The 18,551-nt window shown below is 35.7% G+C and overlaps 1 protein-coding gene across 1 annotated transcript; it reads left to right on the forward strand.

The window, feature by feature from the left end:
* The first annotated feature begins 316 nt into the window (after window positions 1-316).
* On the forward strand, window positions 317-14,829 carry LOC113090286 (probable palmitoyltransferase ZDHHC8). The gene is made up of 10 exons (XM_026256208.1): window positions 317-738; window positions 3,910-4,031; window positions 6,600-6,757; window positions 7,411-7,583; window positions 8,355-8,457; window positions 8,528-8,619; window positions 9,644-9,740; window positions 10,910-11,018; window positions 11,107-11,213; window positions 13,563-14,829. Exons 1-10 carry the CDS (start codon window positions 656-658, stop codon window positions 14,364-14,366), a joined length of 1,848 nt encoding a protein of 615 aa, XP_026111993.1. The 5' UTR covers window positions 317-655; the 3' UTR covers window positions 14,367-14,829.
* The last annotated feature ends 3,722 nt before the right edge of the window (window positions 14,830-18,551 follow it).

Raw genomic sequence — 18,551 nt, forward strand, 5'->3', positions numbered from 1 at the left:
ATATTCATTTATCACAAATTGACAAACACTTCCTGCTCTGATGTCCAGATCTTAATTTAAAAAAATCACAAACAGGCTCCGAAGTCCCGATCTGAATCAACCGAGTCGCGAACAGGCTCCGAAGTTCAAGTTTCTTGAGCAGTAAATCATCATATTATTCTGATTTCTGAAGATCATGTGACACTGAAGACTGGAGGAATGATGCTGAAACAGCTGTACATCCACAGAGATTCACACAGAAAACAGTTATTCTAAATTATAAAAATATTTCACATTATTACTGCTTTTGTTTTATTTTTTATCAAATAAATGTAGGCTTTGTGAACAGAAGAGACTTCATCAGGATGCTTTATCTTCTACAACCATGGACATCCATGACAGATTAGTGGCTGTTGGATTGAGATTAAATTCAAATTAGGTGTGGGATGTTCTGATGCCCCGCCCACTGCAGGCCACACCCACAAGTCTACACTGAGCCACACCCACTGCCGCCCTCTTGCCCCACCCCCAGCAGCCCCCTGTATAAACCATCTGACCTCGCTGACACACTGATGATTGACACACTCGCACTGCTCTGATCTGAGATGTGTGTTTGCTGCTGCTGAAGGTCTGTTGTGTGTTTGAGAGAGTGATTGATGGCTGATGTGGACGCAGGATGCGCAGGAGCAGCGCTTACATCCCCGTGTCCACTGCTGCCGCTCTACTGGTCACTTCATCCACACTCTTCTTCGTCTTCACGTAAGTCACCTCTGAGCTGACCTTCCTTCATCCACTTCAGCAGTCTTCCTTTAGGTTTAGCTCTGACAGACACCTGCATCTTTCATGACACTAACAACTCTTCATGTAATACTTTCAGATCAGTGTTGGAATCTGCAAGTGTTATAATGCATCTTAACTTTGGTTACAACTATTTATGAAAAGATGTGGTGCATTGCAAAGTATGTTACGAATATATGTTGTTTAAGATTAATTTATAACATGTAAAAACACATTTATAAATATCTCACAGGTCATCTTCAAGCGTCTCTGTCCTCCTGGAATATTAAACACCATAATCATGTTTTTTACCAAGTTGATTAAAGCCAGTTTTCACCATTTCTGAAACCGTTTTGTCCGGTAATGAATATGTGAATGCGTGCATGCTTCTGGTGCAGTATTTGTGTGCATGCATCATGCATCGGCCGCTCCGCTGCTGAGACTGGAGCAGATGGGATGGTGAGGATTAGGATTTGCTCCTGGTGCTGTTTGATTCCCATCCCGGAGGAATCGGGGTGTTGATCAGCCCTGTGACCCCCGATGAGTTTAAGCTGCACATCTGTCATGAGCACAGAACGGGCTTCACACGAGACACACACGTTCATACAGAGAGAGAGAAGTTTGGGGAGAAACTCTGATGACTTTACTGCAGAGAAGCACTGATACCCTGTAGTGTAAAAGGACAGAAATGTGACATGCATCTGTTCTTTAACTGCACACACACCGGTAACTAACCTACACAAATGACTCAGAATCCCAGAATGCATTGCACCTCCAGTGTGTCTGTCATTAGTATGTGCATCATAGTGTTTAATGTGTTTGTACGGTGTTGTGAATGAAGCAGGTGACTGAATATGTTTCTGTGTGCAGATGGTCAGAAATCAACGAGACATCAGCCGTAATCCGCTCATAAAGAGAAAAGCCTTTGTCCTCCATACAAATCATTTCTTCATGACCCATATCCAGATTAACTCACTTTCCCTTGAGCTCATGCATTATAGATTTCATTTGAAAAAATACAAATATATATATATAAAGAAAACAAATCCAGTTTTTCAATGTATTATATTACTGTTTCTCTTATTGCAATGTCTCTAGATGTTAACTTCTGAGTCATTTATTTTCAAAGTTGGTAATAGTAACTAGAGTCTGTTTTTAATGTTACATTTTAAGTCATTTTTACTCTATGCTGTATCTGGTGATGAGTGAAGCTTTATTCTATTTAATTCCATTCTGATATTTTATTTACTTTAAATTCAAATAATATATTATTATTTTTTGTTGTTTTCATTGAAATAATGATAAATTAGGAGACAAATGTATTGGATATATATCTCAGTTTATATCTCACAGTATTCCATGACGGAAACTAAAAATAGAATTATGAGACGTTAACTCTTAGACAATTTAGAGAAAATTATTCTGTGTATAAGATATAAACTAGAATTCATAGAACAAATGTAAACATTGTAATATGTAAACGTGCAATTGTGAGAAAAAATTGCTTCCAGCACAGAATGAAAAAAAAAATGCATAAAATGGTAATTGCAATTTTTTTAAATTACAAAATTCTAAGATATTTTTAAATAGGAAATGTATATCTCACAATTCTGACTTTTTTAACATCTTTTTTATTTATTTATTTCTGCCTCCTCTACAAAATAAAAAATACATTTTGTCTTTTTTTCTCGCAGTTTATATCAAACTTTTTTGACTTTTTTTGGAAACAAACACAGAATTTTAAGATATTAGAATTCGTATAATTCTGAGGGGAAAAAGTAAAAAATCTATTTAAAAAAATGTAAATACTGTACAAACTTGCAAGTAAAAAAAAAAAAGAATTATGAGATAAAAATCAGCATTTTTTTTTTTTTTTTTACAGTCATTCCGTGTCAGAAACAAGCATCCATACAGATGTGTTTAACTGTCATGGAAATAATAATTAAAACTAAATAGAGCTCATTTTGCGATGCATTTGTGGAGTTGAATGTGATGAGTCAGAGGTGTTTCTGACAGTGAAGCACAGACTGACTGGGATCTGTTTGGTCTGGGTGTCGTACTGTTGTGTTGTGTGCTGTGAAGGCTGTGCAGACGGCTCTGTGATCCTGTAATCTGGGATTAGTGACGTTCAGACCCTCCTGCTGACACACATACAGATACAGAACTATCTCAGTTCAGAAACAATCATGCTGTAGTTTCCCGTCTTTAATTTGATCGCACAGATTCATTCAATAAAAACCTGAGTTTAATCTGCGTCCCAGCGGCTGATTACCTCTGCTTTTAATCTCACGCTCCGGATGCAATCATCCCCGCTACGCTTTTCCTTTTTTAGACTGATCCACACTTTTCTTCTTGTCCTTGTGAAGCTGATGGTCCTCAGGGCCCACGAATCTCTCAGATGTTAGAGATGGAGCTTCAGAAAGGCACAAGACGTTTGATTCGACTCAAGTGAAAGCTTTGCTTGTGAATTATTCACCCTGAGCTACAAACGGTGGAGCGATGATGAAGGCAGATCTGAACTGATTATTGGTGCATTGACATGAAGTCAACAATATTTCATGTGATTGTTCTTAAATCAATTCTGAAAGATGATATTTGAGTAACATATCAGGCTTTTATGGCTCATTTAGTCTGATATAGCGAGAATATGGAGCTCAGTTTTACTGAAACAGAGCAAAAATATGAATTTTCTGCAGTTGCTGATATTTCTAAGATGAATTCTGATGTAAATCAGTGATGTTTCTAACAGTAGAGCAGATACTGATATAAATGGATGTAAATATCACTCTATATCTCCAGTAATGAGATGAGATGTAGATGATCCGCACATATAACACAGTGATGGAGAGCTGGAGAAATCAAGGCTCCTCAGAAGATGTGAGATGTTCTGGAGGCTTGTGAAGATCATTCCTCCGCTGAGGAACAGTGAAAGTAAAGCTTCTGGAAACAAACGCTCCTCAAAAGATCAGATTTGAGACTCTAAAACATGATTGATGGAGAATCAAGTAAAGCTGAGCTGCTTCAGTCCAGGAAGAGTTCATCTGGAGATATTACTGACCGTATTCTGACCTTTACTTGATCAGAAACTCTGAGCTGTTGAGATTGTGTGTGTGGTTCCTCTGGAGATCTTTGCTCTATCTGTGATCCTCTCAGGTGTCCGTGGCTCGCCGTGAACGTGTCTCCTGTTTTCCCGCCATGCGTCGGCATCGTCTTCCTCTTCGTTATGGCGAACTTCATCATGGCGACGTTCATGGATGCCGGCGTGTTCCCGAGAGGTCAGTCGAGTCAAACACACAATCACAGATCAATCTGATGAACTCAGACACACATCACAGCTGCAGTCTCCAAGTCTGACACTTTTCTTCTCAGGATCTTTAATTTACATCTTCCAATTTTGTTTTGTTTTGTTGTTTTGACATGGAATGGAAAAATAAGGTAATTTAACATGCTGCTAAGATGATTGGGCAAATTGCTGAAAATGTTTTAGCATGTTGCTGACATGATTTACATTGTCGCTATTAATATTTTATCACATTGCTAGTTTATTTAAATATGATTTAGCATGTTTCTAGCATGTTTTAGCACACTGTTAGCATGATTAGTGTGTTATTACCATTGCTAACACCTTTTAAAATATTGGGTAACACTTTAGAATAAGGTTCCATTAGTTAATGTTAGTTAACTACTTTCGTTAACATGAACTAAGCAAGAACAATCCTTCTACAGCATTTATAAGTCTTAGTTCATGTTAATTTCAACATTTACTAATGCATTATTTAAATCAAAAGTTGTGCTTGTTAACATTAGTTAATGCACTGTGAATTACCATGAACTAACAATGAATAACTGTATTTTCATTAACTAACATTAACGAAGATGAATAAATACAGTAATACATGTATTATTCATTGTTTGTTCATGTTAATTAATACATTAACTAACATTAACTAATGGAACCTTATTCTAAAGTGTTACCAAATATTGTTAGCATTATTGCTGTGATTTAGCATGCCGTTAGCATGATTTAGCACATTGCTAACAATGTTTTAGCATTTTGCTAACATAATTTTCATTGTGATTAGCATGTTATTACCATGACGATCTTGTTGCTAACCTCTTTTAAAATATTGTTAGCATGTTTACTGTGATTTATCATGCTGTTAGCATGATTTAACAGATTGTTAACAATGTTTTAGCATGTTTGCTAACATGATTAGCATGTTGCTATCATGTTTTAACATGTTGTTAGCATTATTAGTGAGATTTAGCATGTTGCCAGCCAGCATGATTTATCACATTTCTAACAATGCTTTAGCATGTTGCGAACATGATTTACATTGTCACTAGCATGATTTATCATACTTGCATATTTATATCTAGCATATTTAAAGGGACAATAAGTAACTTTTTAGGTATTTTATTATCTAAAATCAATATTTTTATTCATAAATATGCCCTCAATGGTGTACAAATACCTATGCCAATGTTTAAACTAATCCTTGTAAATGAAGAATTTATTATCTTTATATACATGGGACGGGTAGGTCGACGGAGGCTTCCATGTAGTTCCGCCATCTTGCAGAACTATAATAGCAGAGAGGGACAAAAAGTACTAAGCCAACGCGTTTCCACAGCGCGTTTTCGGTCAGAGCCAGAAACGCAGGTGCAGAGCAGTGAGAGGCGCTTGAAACTGCACCGGCAAGTTTAAAAGTCTGGATTGCATTCTTATTATGGACCATACATATGCCGCGCCACAGGAGAAGAAAACATCGTCGCCAAAACAGTCAAAAATAGAATGTAAAAGGAAACGTGACAGTAGATTACAGAAAACAAGAGTTAATGTCGGGGAAGCTTTTTCTAGGTGGAAAGAGCTAATGCTTGATAAAGATTTCAAAAGAGACGCTGAAGTGGCCAGTTTTCTTCTCGACAGGTAAGTCAGTGTTACAGTCTATATTATAATATTTTTTTATATCTAACAATGCATATAATTCAGAAAATATAACGAATAAATTAGACATAACTACTAATTACAATATTTCATGTTTTCCACAGTCAGTAATTCATACTGTAACATTCGTTTGTTAGTTGTCATGTTGCAGTTTGTTTGAAATAACACACCTGTTCACCTGAAGGAAAACTCGACGAAGTGCTATTAGAAGACATCCTGTCAAAGCTTTTTGGTACATATCGCCTACCGTAGATGCAACGCGCATTTGAAAAAGCGAGGCGCTGGAGAGCAAAATTAGTTTGAATGCAAAATACAATTTCACCACTAGATGGGAGTAATTCCTGCTTAGTGTCCCTTTAAGTATGATTTAATGTTGAATATGAATAAACAGGTTTCTAGCATGTTTTAGCACATTGTTAGCAGGATTAACGTTTTATTAACATGATTATCATGTTGATTTAAAATGTTGTTAGCATGTTGTTAACATGTTTAGCATTCATGGCATGATGCTAGCTATCTCATAATTCTGACTTTTTTTCCTCACAATTGCTAGTTAGTTTATCTTGTAGTTGCAAGTTAATGGATGAAAAAAGATAATACTATTAATAGAAACAAATAAAAAGACAATTAACTTAGAACAATTCTGACCTTTTGTCACAACTCCAAGTTATAAACTGCTAATTGCGATTTTTTTTGCTGCCATGGTATAAACATCTAAAAAGCTAATTGTGCCTTTTTATTTCACAATTCAGATTTTTTAACATGCAATTGTGAGTTTATATCTCAGAATTATGAGATAATAAGTTTTTGCAATTACGCTTTTTACTTTTTTATTCCACAGCGGAAATGTAAAACGCACATGTTGATTTTAAAACGCTCTGTGTTTTCGTCATAGCTAATGAGGACGAGGACAAGGACGAGGACTTCCGCGCGCCGCTCTATAAGAACGTGGAGGTGCGCGGCGTGCAGGTGCGCATGAAGTGGTGCGCTTCCTGTCACTTCTATCGTCCGCCGCGCTGCTCGCACTGTAGCGTGTGTGATCACTGCGTGGAGGTGAGACCAACGCCACCTCGACTAGCTAACTCATCACTAATAATAACATAGCTATATATATATATATAAGGGCTGTCAAAATTAATTAATTTATTTTGTTTAATGCATTACAAATATTTAAAGGGATGCAAAATTCACAATTCATTCCTTTTTATTAATCCTCAAAAAACCTAAAGTCTCAATAATCAAGATTTCCTAAGCGATATGATGTCATATTGCTTAGGCCCCGCCCACATCCGCTGGAGGATGGTTAATTAGCATATCTCCGCCCTCAGCCTGTTTCGTCTACTTTGCATACACTGTGCAAATCGAACATATCTTCATGTGTTACGAACCAGAGTGTTCATAATTATGATAATACTGGATATTAAAATAATACTGTATGTTAAGAAACACCAGTTTGCAATATCAATATCGAGAGCTGCACAGTTTATGCACATTCATGTAAAGATTCTTTTAAGTTGGCCTATTAAATGTTAATTGGCTTTCAGTTATACTTTAATGTTGAGTGGTTATAATTAATTAATCAGTAGCAGTGTTGGTCTGGCCTTCATTAATAACAGGCTACTATAGGCTGCTCATATTTCAAATATAGCCTATTTATGTGCGATTAATTTGTTGTTTTAATGCACTAATACATGTAATCTCTTTAGGACTTTGATCATCACTGTCCCTGGGTGAACAACTGCATCGGGAGACGCAACTATCGCTTCTTCTTCCTCTTCCTGCTGTCTCTGACTCTTCACATGGTGGGCGTGTTCTCCGGTGGTCTCCTGTATGTTCTGGATCATCCGGAGAACCTGTGGGAACTGCACAACGCCGTCACGTATCCTTCAGCTCCGTGATTGTGGCATGGAAAGACAAGAAATAATGACACAAACATACTGCCCCGTCTCCCATTGGTCAGTCAGACAGATAGCCCCGCCCCAGACTCACGTGATTGGTTTGAGTCAGTTGACACTTCGGCCGTTCAAACAAAGCACAGTGTGTCACTAATCAGGAAGTTAATCTGAACCTGTGTTATTTTAGAATTATTTAAAGTTTTTACTAATATGTTGAATTTGATTTCATATGTTTGTTGTTGTTGTTGTTGTTTTTTTTTTTCATGCATTAAGCAGACAGGACGGTAGAGAATGACAGGAAAGTGTAAGGTGTAGAGTTGAAAACAGGATTGATAAAGGACCACGAATCAGCGCTCTAACATATATTAAACGATATTAAATTAGATTAGATTAGATTAGATTAGCACATGTAAGGAACAAGGCAACAAACTACATAATTATTGACATTTTTATTTTATTTTTATTTATTATTTAATACTGTTATTATTTTTTTCAGTTAAATTTTTACTATTTTGTTCTCATTTTATTTTTTTAAATATATTATTATTTAGGTTTAATTTTTTTTAAATTTTTTTTTTGTAATTTGTTGCATGCTTTTATTATTTGCATTATTATTTTTGTATATTTCAATTTATTTTTAGTTCAGTTTTTTGTTATGTGATGTTGTCATTTTTGTCACGAGCTCTCTGATCGTCTGAAACATCACACAGATGATGTGTAAAGCGGTGAACAGTACCTTGACGGTGTGTGTTCAGGCTGGTGGTCATGAGTGTCTCGGCTCTCTTCTTCATCCCCGTCTTGGGTCTGTCCTGTTTTCATCTGGTGCTGGTGGCGAGGGGACGCACCACAAACGAACAGGTAAGGTCATGTGTGACATGCATCAGATCAGATTCTGCTGGAGACTGAACTTCCTCGTGACGTGTGACAGGTGACAGGGAAGTTCCAGGGAGGAGTGAATCCGTTCACGCGCGGCTGCTGTCAGAACGTGCAGTTTGTGCTCTTCAGTCCCATCACGCCCAGGTGAGCGCGCTTCTGCACGCGCAAAACAATCCCTTGCATGAAGAATCTAAATCATGTCATGCTGTTACTATTTCTATGGAACACAAACAGATACATTTAGTTCCGACAATATCTCATACGACGTCTCTCAGGCTTTAAATGTGACAGAAAACAAGAAAGAGGAGAAATTCAAAAATTCTAAAGTTCCATGCAACAGTAATTTATGCTTTGAATCAAATGTATACATTTTATTATGTTATTCATGCATCATGGATGCCAATACGAGTTCTTACAAATAAAATAAAGGCATGCCCAGAGCGTAAATATGACAGATGGTATAATTTTTAACCATTTAAAGTACTTTGTGATTGTGTTTACATACAATATTGCCATTACACATGAACAAGGACAAGAAAAATAAATATGCATTATAAACAAAAAAAAACAAAACAATACAATTGTATTAAAATGAAGTGTGAAGCAATTCATAAAAATAAGATTAAAATTATATATATGTGCATGTGTGTGTAAACTAGAAACTAAAACTGAACTAAAAGTTAAAATAAAGTTAAATAATACAGTTAAAATAAAGTTCTAAGCAATACATAAAAATAAGTTAAAAATTAAAATAAACCTAAATAGTTACATAAAAATTATAAAAAGACAATATTTCTTAAAATTAAACTGTATATATATTATTCATTATTAGCACCTAATTTTAATGCACTTTGAATGAAAATTTTTACATAGTTTTTTTTACATTACTATCCACAATATATAATCTTTTCATGATATTGACCATTAAACAAAATCTGTTATTTTTTCTGCTCATCGTTACTACTCTCAAGCTTTAAATATAATATAAAATACCCAAAATGAATCATAATTTATGCGTTTGGGAGAAGTTGTACATTTTTATTAAATTCTTCTCACATTCTCTTCTGAATCAAACATCAAGGATGCCAAACTGATTAACAGCATGCAGGGTGAGTAAATGAAGACAGGATGTTTAATTTTAACGATGATTTTGCTCGTTAAATATCAGGTACACAGAGAAACTCAGTGAGAGACTGCCGCTTCACATTCAGCCTCCTTTCCATCAGCCAGAATCCCACAAACTGAGCCAAACACTCCCGATCAAGGTACTTATGTCCATTAATACTTCATTTGTGCATCAAGGCTGTGAATAATTGAATAAGGTCAAACATCAAACCTGAGCTGCGTTCAGCATCATTAACCATCAGCTGTGCTTTAGAAACCCACTCAGTTATATGGATAAAGACACTGTCAATTTACTAAAGCCTATATGTTTTAATCCATTAAATATTTTTAAACAGATTTTATGGTTTCTCTCTGAAGCTAGTCTTATTAATTTTAGGGAATGGTGTCATTTGAACAATTCAAAATGATTCAGTCCATAAGCTTCGTTTGACGATTATACTGCTCTGAATGACAAACAAACAAACATATATTTAATGCAATCATTATAAATCTAAAGTGATTTTGACAGCTTAAACAGCTTGTACTTTTATAACTTAGAAATATATTAGACAACTTTTTCAAAAGCATAGCTTGACTTCATTTAAATCGTGAGTCGTGAGATTTTTTTGGTGATTATAATTTCTGTTTTCATTTTAATTTTGGTTAAAGTTTTAGTAATTTAATTTAATTTTAGTCATTGTTATTTATGACTTTTTAAAAATAAACCTATATAGTTTTTTTTATCAATTTCAAGTTTTAATTATAGATTTTTGGTGCATTCTTAAACTAAATGAAAATGAGAAATGTTACATATTATATATATATATATATATATATATATATATATATATATATATATATATATATATATATATATATATATATATATATATATATATATATATTATTTTTTTTTTTTGATAAGTGTTATTTTAGTATCTCTGATATATTTTTTGTTAAAATATTATAATATAATATGTTTGTTAATTATATTGTTAATATTCTGAATTAGATTTTTTTTTCTGTTTTTATGTTAACTTTATTTAAAGTTTTAGTAACTTTGTTGTGTGCTTTTACAAATTTTTGTAAGTTTTTAAATGTCTGTTTTAGTTATAGTTTTAAAATGTTCAGTTTTAGTTTTAGTTATTTTAGTACATTATTTAAGTTAATCTGTATTTTATTTCAAGTAACAAAATGTTTTTTTATGGTTTCAGTTTTAGTTTAATAACCCTGGTTTGTTCACTTTAAAGTAGATTCACAGTAAGAGAGTGATTATGTCACTATTGATATCTGTGTAATATTTAGTGTCATGTTGGTGTGTTTGTGTAAGTCTCTAGAGGAAGTAGACGCTCCAGACAGTAAAAGTCTGACCTGTCCACCTCCGCTGCCTCCCAAACCAGACCCAGTCCTGCTCAAAAACCATTTGGCAGCGTTGGAAGGTGAGTGGATGTGTGGCAGAATCATGTTTCTGTACGGTCTGAAACACTGAATCTGTTCATGTCTCCTCTATTGTTTGTTTTCTAATAGAGAGTTTGCTCCAGTCCAGAGCTCTAATGCTTTCAGGACACAGTATGAATCCACTCCAGACCTCAGAGTCGCCCACCAAAGTGCTCTACCAAGTTCCCAGAGATCAGGTGAGGAGACAGATTTACACTCAGTAACCTTTGACGAGGCTGACGTTGTTGAAACGGTTTGTCCAGAGAAGAGCTGGCTCTCCAGGTGTAACCTGGTTTTGGGCCAAGGTTTTTATTCTCCTGTTGTCACTAAAATTGAGTTTTTTTTTCCTTGCCATCATCTCCTCGGGCTTTTGAGCAGCTGCTTGATTAAAACTAGGTAGACTCACATCAGACTCTTTGATAACTAGCTTACAACGAAACCATCTGACATTTAAATCTCGTAGTAGAACAAAACCGACAGATTTATAAAACTCATAACCAAAGAAACAGACTAATGTTTAAATCTCAAAGTAAAATAAAACCGACTATTGTTTAAATCTCGTAATTGAACGAAACTGACTGATGTTTAAATCTTGTAATATAATGTAACTGACCAATGTTTAAATCTCGTAATTGAACAAAACTGACCAACGTTTAAATCTCATAATAGAACGAAACCGACCGATGTTTATATCTTGTAACAGAACAAAACCGAACAATGTTTAAATCTCGTAATAGAACGAAACTGACGAATGTATACAACTCATAACTAAATGAAACCGACTAATGTTTAAATCGCGTAATAAAATGAAACCGAACGATGTTTATATCACATAATAGAATGAAACCGACGGATGTATAAAACTCATAACTAAATTAAACTGGTGTATGGTTAAATCTCATAATAAAACGGAACTGATGGACGTTTAAATCTTGTTATTGACAAAACGTACCGAAATTTAAATCTTGTAATTGAACAAAACTGACCAATGTTTAAATCTCATAATGAAACAAAACTGACGGACGTTTAAATCTCGTAATTGAACAAAACCGACCGATGTTTAAATCTCATAATTGAACAAAACCGACTGACATTTAAATATCGTAATAAAAAAAAACCGACCAATGTTTAAATCTCGTAATAGAACGAAACCAACCAATGTTTAAATCTTGTAATAGAACGAAACCGACCGACATTTAAATCTTGTAATAGAACGAAACCGACCAATGTTTAAATCTTGTAATAGAACGAAACCGACCGACATTTAAATCTCGTAATAGAACGAAACCGACAGATGTTTAAATCTCATAATAGAACGAAACCGACCAACATTTAAATATCGTAATAAAACGAAACCGACCAATGTTTAAATCTCGTAATAGAACGAAACCAACCAATGTTTAAATCTTGTAATAGAACGAAACTGACCGACATTTAAATCTCGTAATAGAACGAAACCGACCAACATTTAAATATCTTAATAAAACGAAACCGACCGATGTTTAAATATCGTAATAGAACGAAACCGACCAATGTTTAAATCTCGTAATAGAACGAAACCGACCGACATTTAAATCTCGTAATAGAACGAAACCGACCAACATTTAAATATCGTAATAAAACGAAACCGACCGATGTTTAAATCTCATAATAGAACGAAACTGACCGACATTTAAATCTCGTAATAGAATGAAACCGACCAACATTTAAATATCGTAATAAAACGAAACCGACCGATGTTTAAATCTCGTAATAGAACGAAACCGGCCGATGTTTAAATCTTGTAATAGAACAAAACCGGCAGATGTATAAAATTCATAACTGAACGTAATAGAACGTAAAAATCTCGTAATAGAACGAAACTGACCGACATTTAAATCTCACAATTGAACAAAACTGACCGACGTTTAAATCTCGTAATAGAACGAAACTGACCAATGTTTAAATCTCGATATACAACAAAACCGACTGACGTTTAAATCTTGTAATAGAATGAAACCGAGTAATATTTAAATCTCTTAATGCAGTGGTTCCCAACCTCGTTCCTTGAGGCCCCCCAACACTGCAACTTTTGCATCTCTCCTGTGTCAGAGACACCCATTTCAGGTCTTGGAGTCTCTACTAATGATCTGATGATCTTAATCAGGTGTGTTTGAATAAGGAGACATAGAAAACCTGCAGTGTTGGAGGAACTCCAGGAACATGGTTGGGAACCACTGTCTTAATCGAATGAAATTTCACTCTCAAATGTACCTTCTGAATTCTCAGTCATGTGTTTGAGTCACTGCCACACTGATAGATGTGCTAGACATCACTAAAAGCTCGATGTAGCTAGATGTAAATCTGGAGGATCACTCGTGTCATCGCCCAGCACTAAAACCGCTCTATGGTAAAGCAATAAGCGCTTTAGACATAACAGTATGTTCTGTAAAGCTGCTTTGGAATGATTGTGAAAAGCTTTAAATAAATACATTTGACTTGCTTTGGATGTTTTCGTGGAAACTGGCTGCATGTTCTCCTAGATGTTCCTTTGTCTGTCGATGTAGATGGTGTCGAGGATCTCTCCGTTGGTTCCTCAGGAACACGCGTCTGAACCCAGTCTGCTGCAGCCCGAGAACCACGCAATCGCTCTGACTCTGAACTCACGCTCGCTGAGTCTCAAGCACTCCAGCCGCCGCGGATCCCAGCGTGCCGAAATCCCACACGCGAGCCAAAGCGTCCTCAGCGGCCGGACGGGGAGCCTGTCCTATGACAGCCTTCTGCATCCCGCGGGCGTCCAGGCGGCGTTCCTACCCATGGATCCGGGTCTGTCCCACGGCTGCGTTGATGTGCAGCGGCTTCCGCCACGCAACTGCAGCCCAGTGTTCATGCACATCAACCGCGAGCCGTCGCCCGTCCGCTACGACAGCCTTCCCAAACCACTCATGAGCTCCATCCAGGAGCGCCGTGAGCCCGACGACAAGGACAAACCCCTGCAGGACAGCGGCATCTACGACACTCCCAGCAGACGCAGCCTGCCGCAGGATTTACGCGGGCTGTCGTCGTCTCGCGGCCCGACTCCTCCGGCGTACGGCTCGAGGGAGTTCCTCCTGAGCAGCGCAGCATATGGATACGGGAGCCGCTCGCATCTGTCCTCCTCCTCGTCTTCCTCACTCACCCGTGCTCCTCGGACCACCGGCTCGCCGCTGCACTTTAACCGCTCTCTATCGCCCTCTATCTATCAGTCTCTGGACCGACAGTCACAGCTCCCTCCGTCCACGCTCCCTGCTCCGCTCCCCACCTCCTCCTACGGGCCTCAGAAAGCACTGGCTTACACCCGAGGAGGAGAAAGACCCGAACCGGAACTATGAGTCCTGATGAGAGCGTCTGTTTAGAGAAGTCACGGAAAACCTGGAAATATCAGGAATTTTAAAGGGATTCTTCACCTAAAAGTGAAAATTATTTTGAAGAATGTGTCAGTTTTTGGTCCCCATGGACTTCCATAGTATGGGGAAAAAATACTGTGGACGTCAGTGGCTCCTGGTGACTATTCGGTTACTAGCATTCTTCATATTATCTTATTTTGTGTTTAACAGCTGAAAGATGATTGGAACAACATGATGATGACCGTTTTCATTTTTGGGTGAACTATGGCTTTAAGAGTGAGCATCTAAATTGGAATTGGTCTATGTCTTGGTCCTGTAGAGGTTTATTACAGTCAACTAAAGCCATCAAGAACATTTTTGTTACTTTAAATAAATTATATTACTTATTTAATTTCAGCTAGTTGCCAAGGCAACATTTCTCATTTTTTTATTTAGTTTATAAATAACTAAAAACATTCAAAAATATTTGTTGTTATATATTTGTTATATATACATAAGCATGAACTGAAATGGAATAAAATATGTAAAAAATACTACTAACAAATAATTAAAAGTAAATTCTATACATATTTAAAAACAATAACAAAACTGCGATGATTACTAAAATAAAAGTGAAAACAAAATACAAAAATAAAATTAACTCAAAGAAATAACAAAACTATAATAGTGTATCAATAATACTAAAATAATTCTTCCATTTATTTGTTTTTAAAATATTTAAAAGAATATGTAACCTACATTTATTATATTCTATGAGCCAGAAAAATGGGTTTTAAATACTTTTTAATTTTAATAAGTCAAGAATGGCTTTCGCCAAAAAAGGGGGCGGAGGGGGGAGGGGTATGTGGCATCTCCTTATAAAAAAAAAAAAAAGAAAAAAAAAAGATTGAATTGAATTCTGTGCTTTAATTAAAACTGTTATTTATTAATTGTCAAATTTAATGTCAAATATACTTGTTTTGTTACTACTTCTTTTCTGTATCAATATTGTGTTTTATATATAATTTAAATCTTGGCTAATAAAGTTTGATTTGATGACTTGATTTTGTATTGATCTGCTCTCAGTGGATTTATATTCTTGTTAATAATATATGTAACACTCAAATGCTTTCGATCAGAGGAAACAGGTCACATCATGAAGGCCACAATTGAGACAAGATAGCCTTGATTTCTTTAGTAACGGATTTGTAGAGGATGGGAATATTATCAGGAATATTACAGAAGCAGAAGTTCCTAATCACATGTCGGTCCACTGATGAACTGGATGAAGTTAATGAATAAACATTAATTGTGTCTCTGAATCTTCTCAGTTAAACAAATCAGTCTGAATTTACAAGTATAAGAAATCTGCAAAATATAGAAAAGCACACCCTAGACGGCCTTTAATACTGATGTACTGAAATTAATAAATAATGCAAGAAATCGTGTTTATTTGAGCTTTTAGGCCTGGCTGATGAAACGCAGTGCGCGCGCATCAGGTGTTTTACTGCGCGGACACGGAGCGCGTGCTGGAATCACTTTGATCAAATATTAACAGTGCTGCGCGCTCCACTCTCTGATTTCCAAAGGCTTTAATGGAGCGGTGTTTGATGTGCCGCTTCGCTCGAGAGAGAACTAAGAGCGTGCGGTTTATCAATCAGATGCGCGTGCTGGTTACTATAGCAACAGTCAAGTCCCGAGCGAGTCTTCTGTCAGACTCGACATCGGTCCAATTCATTTTTCATCTTAAAATAAAGTGATGTACTGCGTGATTAAGACACCTGCTGCTGCTGTAATGTTGCTGGTATCAAAATTGCGTAATTATTGCTTGATCAATAAAAAAAAACTCTCTTTATGAATTATGAGTGTTGTCTACTAAATATATTACATTAAACTGTGGTCAAAAGCCTATCAAAAATGCGAAAGTGTTCGGGTAGTTGGATCATAATGCTGCACAATGTTTCCATCTTTGAGATGCAGCTCGTCATATTAATGTGTTTCACTAGTTAGCAGTAAATCTGTTACCTCGCCTGAATATGTTCTAGTTTTGTGCTGAATGTTATCTTTGGAATCGAAATATGGACGTTTTATTTGTTAAAATACGTCACACTTATTCGCTTATTTCAGTTAATTTAATCAAACTAGGCGGGTTTAGCCAGTAGTAGCTAGTGCTGATGTAAACATGACTGAAGAACAGACGAACCGATTCAATTGAGTGAGTCATTTACACCCGAACCGCTCCGATTAATTCAAATTCGATCATTCAGTTCAAATGTTTCGCTAGCAACAAAAAAAAAAAAAAAAAAAAAAAAAAAAAAAATTAAGTAAAATAAGTTCAAATAGCCATGTATTGTTGAATTCGGACATTGTAATTTTAAAAAGCACATAGTGATGAGTGAAACAGAGCTTTTCGAAACTCTGAATCAGTTGCATCATAAAATCAATCACTGTTTCTAAGCCCTTTGAAACGGATTGCGAATCACAAATCATTTGATTCAGATCTGAACTTAGATGTTTCGCAAATATTTAGATTCCAATTGGGACTTTGGAGCGCGTTTCTTTCTTTCTTTCTTTCTTAATTTTCGTAAAGGGATGTTTTGCCACAAGGGTTATCTAACTCAGTTCCTTTAAAGGGGTCACTGGATGCCCATTTCCACAAGTTGATATGATTTTTTGGGTCTCAATGTAAAGTCTATAACATAGCCTACTTTGATTAAAATGTTCTCAATGGTAGTAGCTATGAAAAAAAGAATTAAGAAAGGCGATTAAAAAAAAACCTTTTATACTCACTTCTTGTGTAGATGAAACTGGATCACAAATGATTAGCAGGAACTTAAACGCGTTTAGGCAGATCGGGTATCAAAACTGACTTGTCAATCAACAATCATGGGCGGGGCCTGTGCAGAACTACGTCATTCTGACAGGAATCTCACAACAGCCTTATTTTTATTGTAATTTTTTAATGTTTACAGTAAATTTTGAAGTGTTGTCTTTGTCAATTAAATATAATTTAAATAACTAAATGTCTAAATTGAATGTAAATCAAGACTTCTTGGAATATGATTTTCTACCTAAAATATAAGGTGAGTCCTACTTTTCTTATAAAACAATCATTTATCATAAAAGTACATGAATGGATTTTCGTTTTTTCACTGAAAAATTCAAATATTTTGTATTATTTAAAAACTTTACTTGTAAATATAATGAAACTTAAATAGATATCTAAATTAAATCTAAATCCATGTGAAATTTTCTACCTAAAATATAAAAGAAGTCCTACTAATTACATAACAATCTTACAAACATCTTTCATATAATTGTTTTTAGTTAATTTTATTTTATTTTACACTTAAATATGAAGTGTTGTCTTTGTAAATATAATTTAAAGAACGAAATATGTACATTTAATGTAGAATTTTAAAAATGTTAGATGATAAGGTCATTCATATTGTAATTTCTCAATATTTTACAGTAACAATGTAATTTATTGTCTCTCTAATAATATTTTTCTCTGCGTATGTCCAGTTAATTAAGTTTTCTCTGTATTCTTTTAATGACATGTTTTAGTGTGTATTCCTCAGATGAATTCTGCAGCGCTTCATTAATCCTCATGACTTTCTCTGGATGTTTTTTCTCCATTAATGGATTGTCATTCTCTCTAATGAAGATGGCGTACGGGTGCAAGGCTCACTGCTGTCTGCATGATTTTATGGTTGAAACGCAGTGACATTCGGCTGGATTTCAACGCTCTCGGTCCCGCATGATGAAATGCCTCCTGTGGTGACGGCTGAAAGAGCTGAATAAATCATCCGTCCGGATAGCTGCTCTCTGGGGGAAGTTGTCTTACATTCATTATTAATCACAATTCAGAAAGAGTTGTTCCCTATTTATTATTCATCATAAACTGCTGTTGGCTCTTTCCCATCGTGGCGTAGCTGGAGGGAGTGTTTGTGTTCAACACAGGTGTGTGACAGATCCAACCTCCAGATGAAAACAGACCGTCAGATTCTGAATGAAGAAACCACAATCATTTTACATCTATAACCTTCACAGTCAAAGCTGCAGCAGGACAGTGTTTAAAGGAATAGTTCACCAAAAATGAAAATTACTACTTAAGATGTGCTATCTAAAATCAGGATGTGTTTGTTTCTTCATCAGGTTTGTAGAAATGTAGCACTGCATCAGTGTCTC

Source organism: Carassius auratus, unplaced genomic scaffold, assembly GCF_003368295.1.
Source record: "Carassius auratus strain Wakin unplaced genomic scaffold, ASM336829v1 scaf_tig00054026, whole genome shotgun sequence".
Classification (NCBI taxonomy): Eukaryota; Metazoa; Chordata; class Actinopteri; order Cypriniformes; family Cyprinidae; genus Carassius; species Carassius auratus.

What these genes read in the sequence shown, in the direction of transcription:
- LOC113090286 (XM_026256208.1), top strand. Translation starts at nt 656, where the DNA reads ATGCGCAGGAGCAGCGCTTACATCCCCGTGTCCACTGCTGCCGCTCTA. An exon ending in ACACTCTTCTTCGTCTTCAC is followed by an intron (nt 739 to 3,909) that starts GTAAGTCACCTC and finishes TGATCCTCTCAG; the next exon opens with GTGTCCGTGGCTCGCCGTGA. An exon ending in TGCCGGCGTGTTCCCGAGAG is followed by an intron (nt 4,032 to 6,599) that starts GTCAGTCGAGTC and finishes TTTTCGTCATAG; the next exon opens with CTAATGAGGACGAGGACAAG.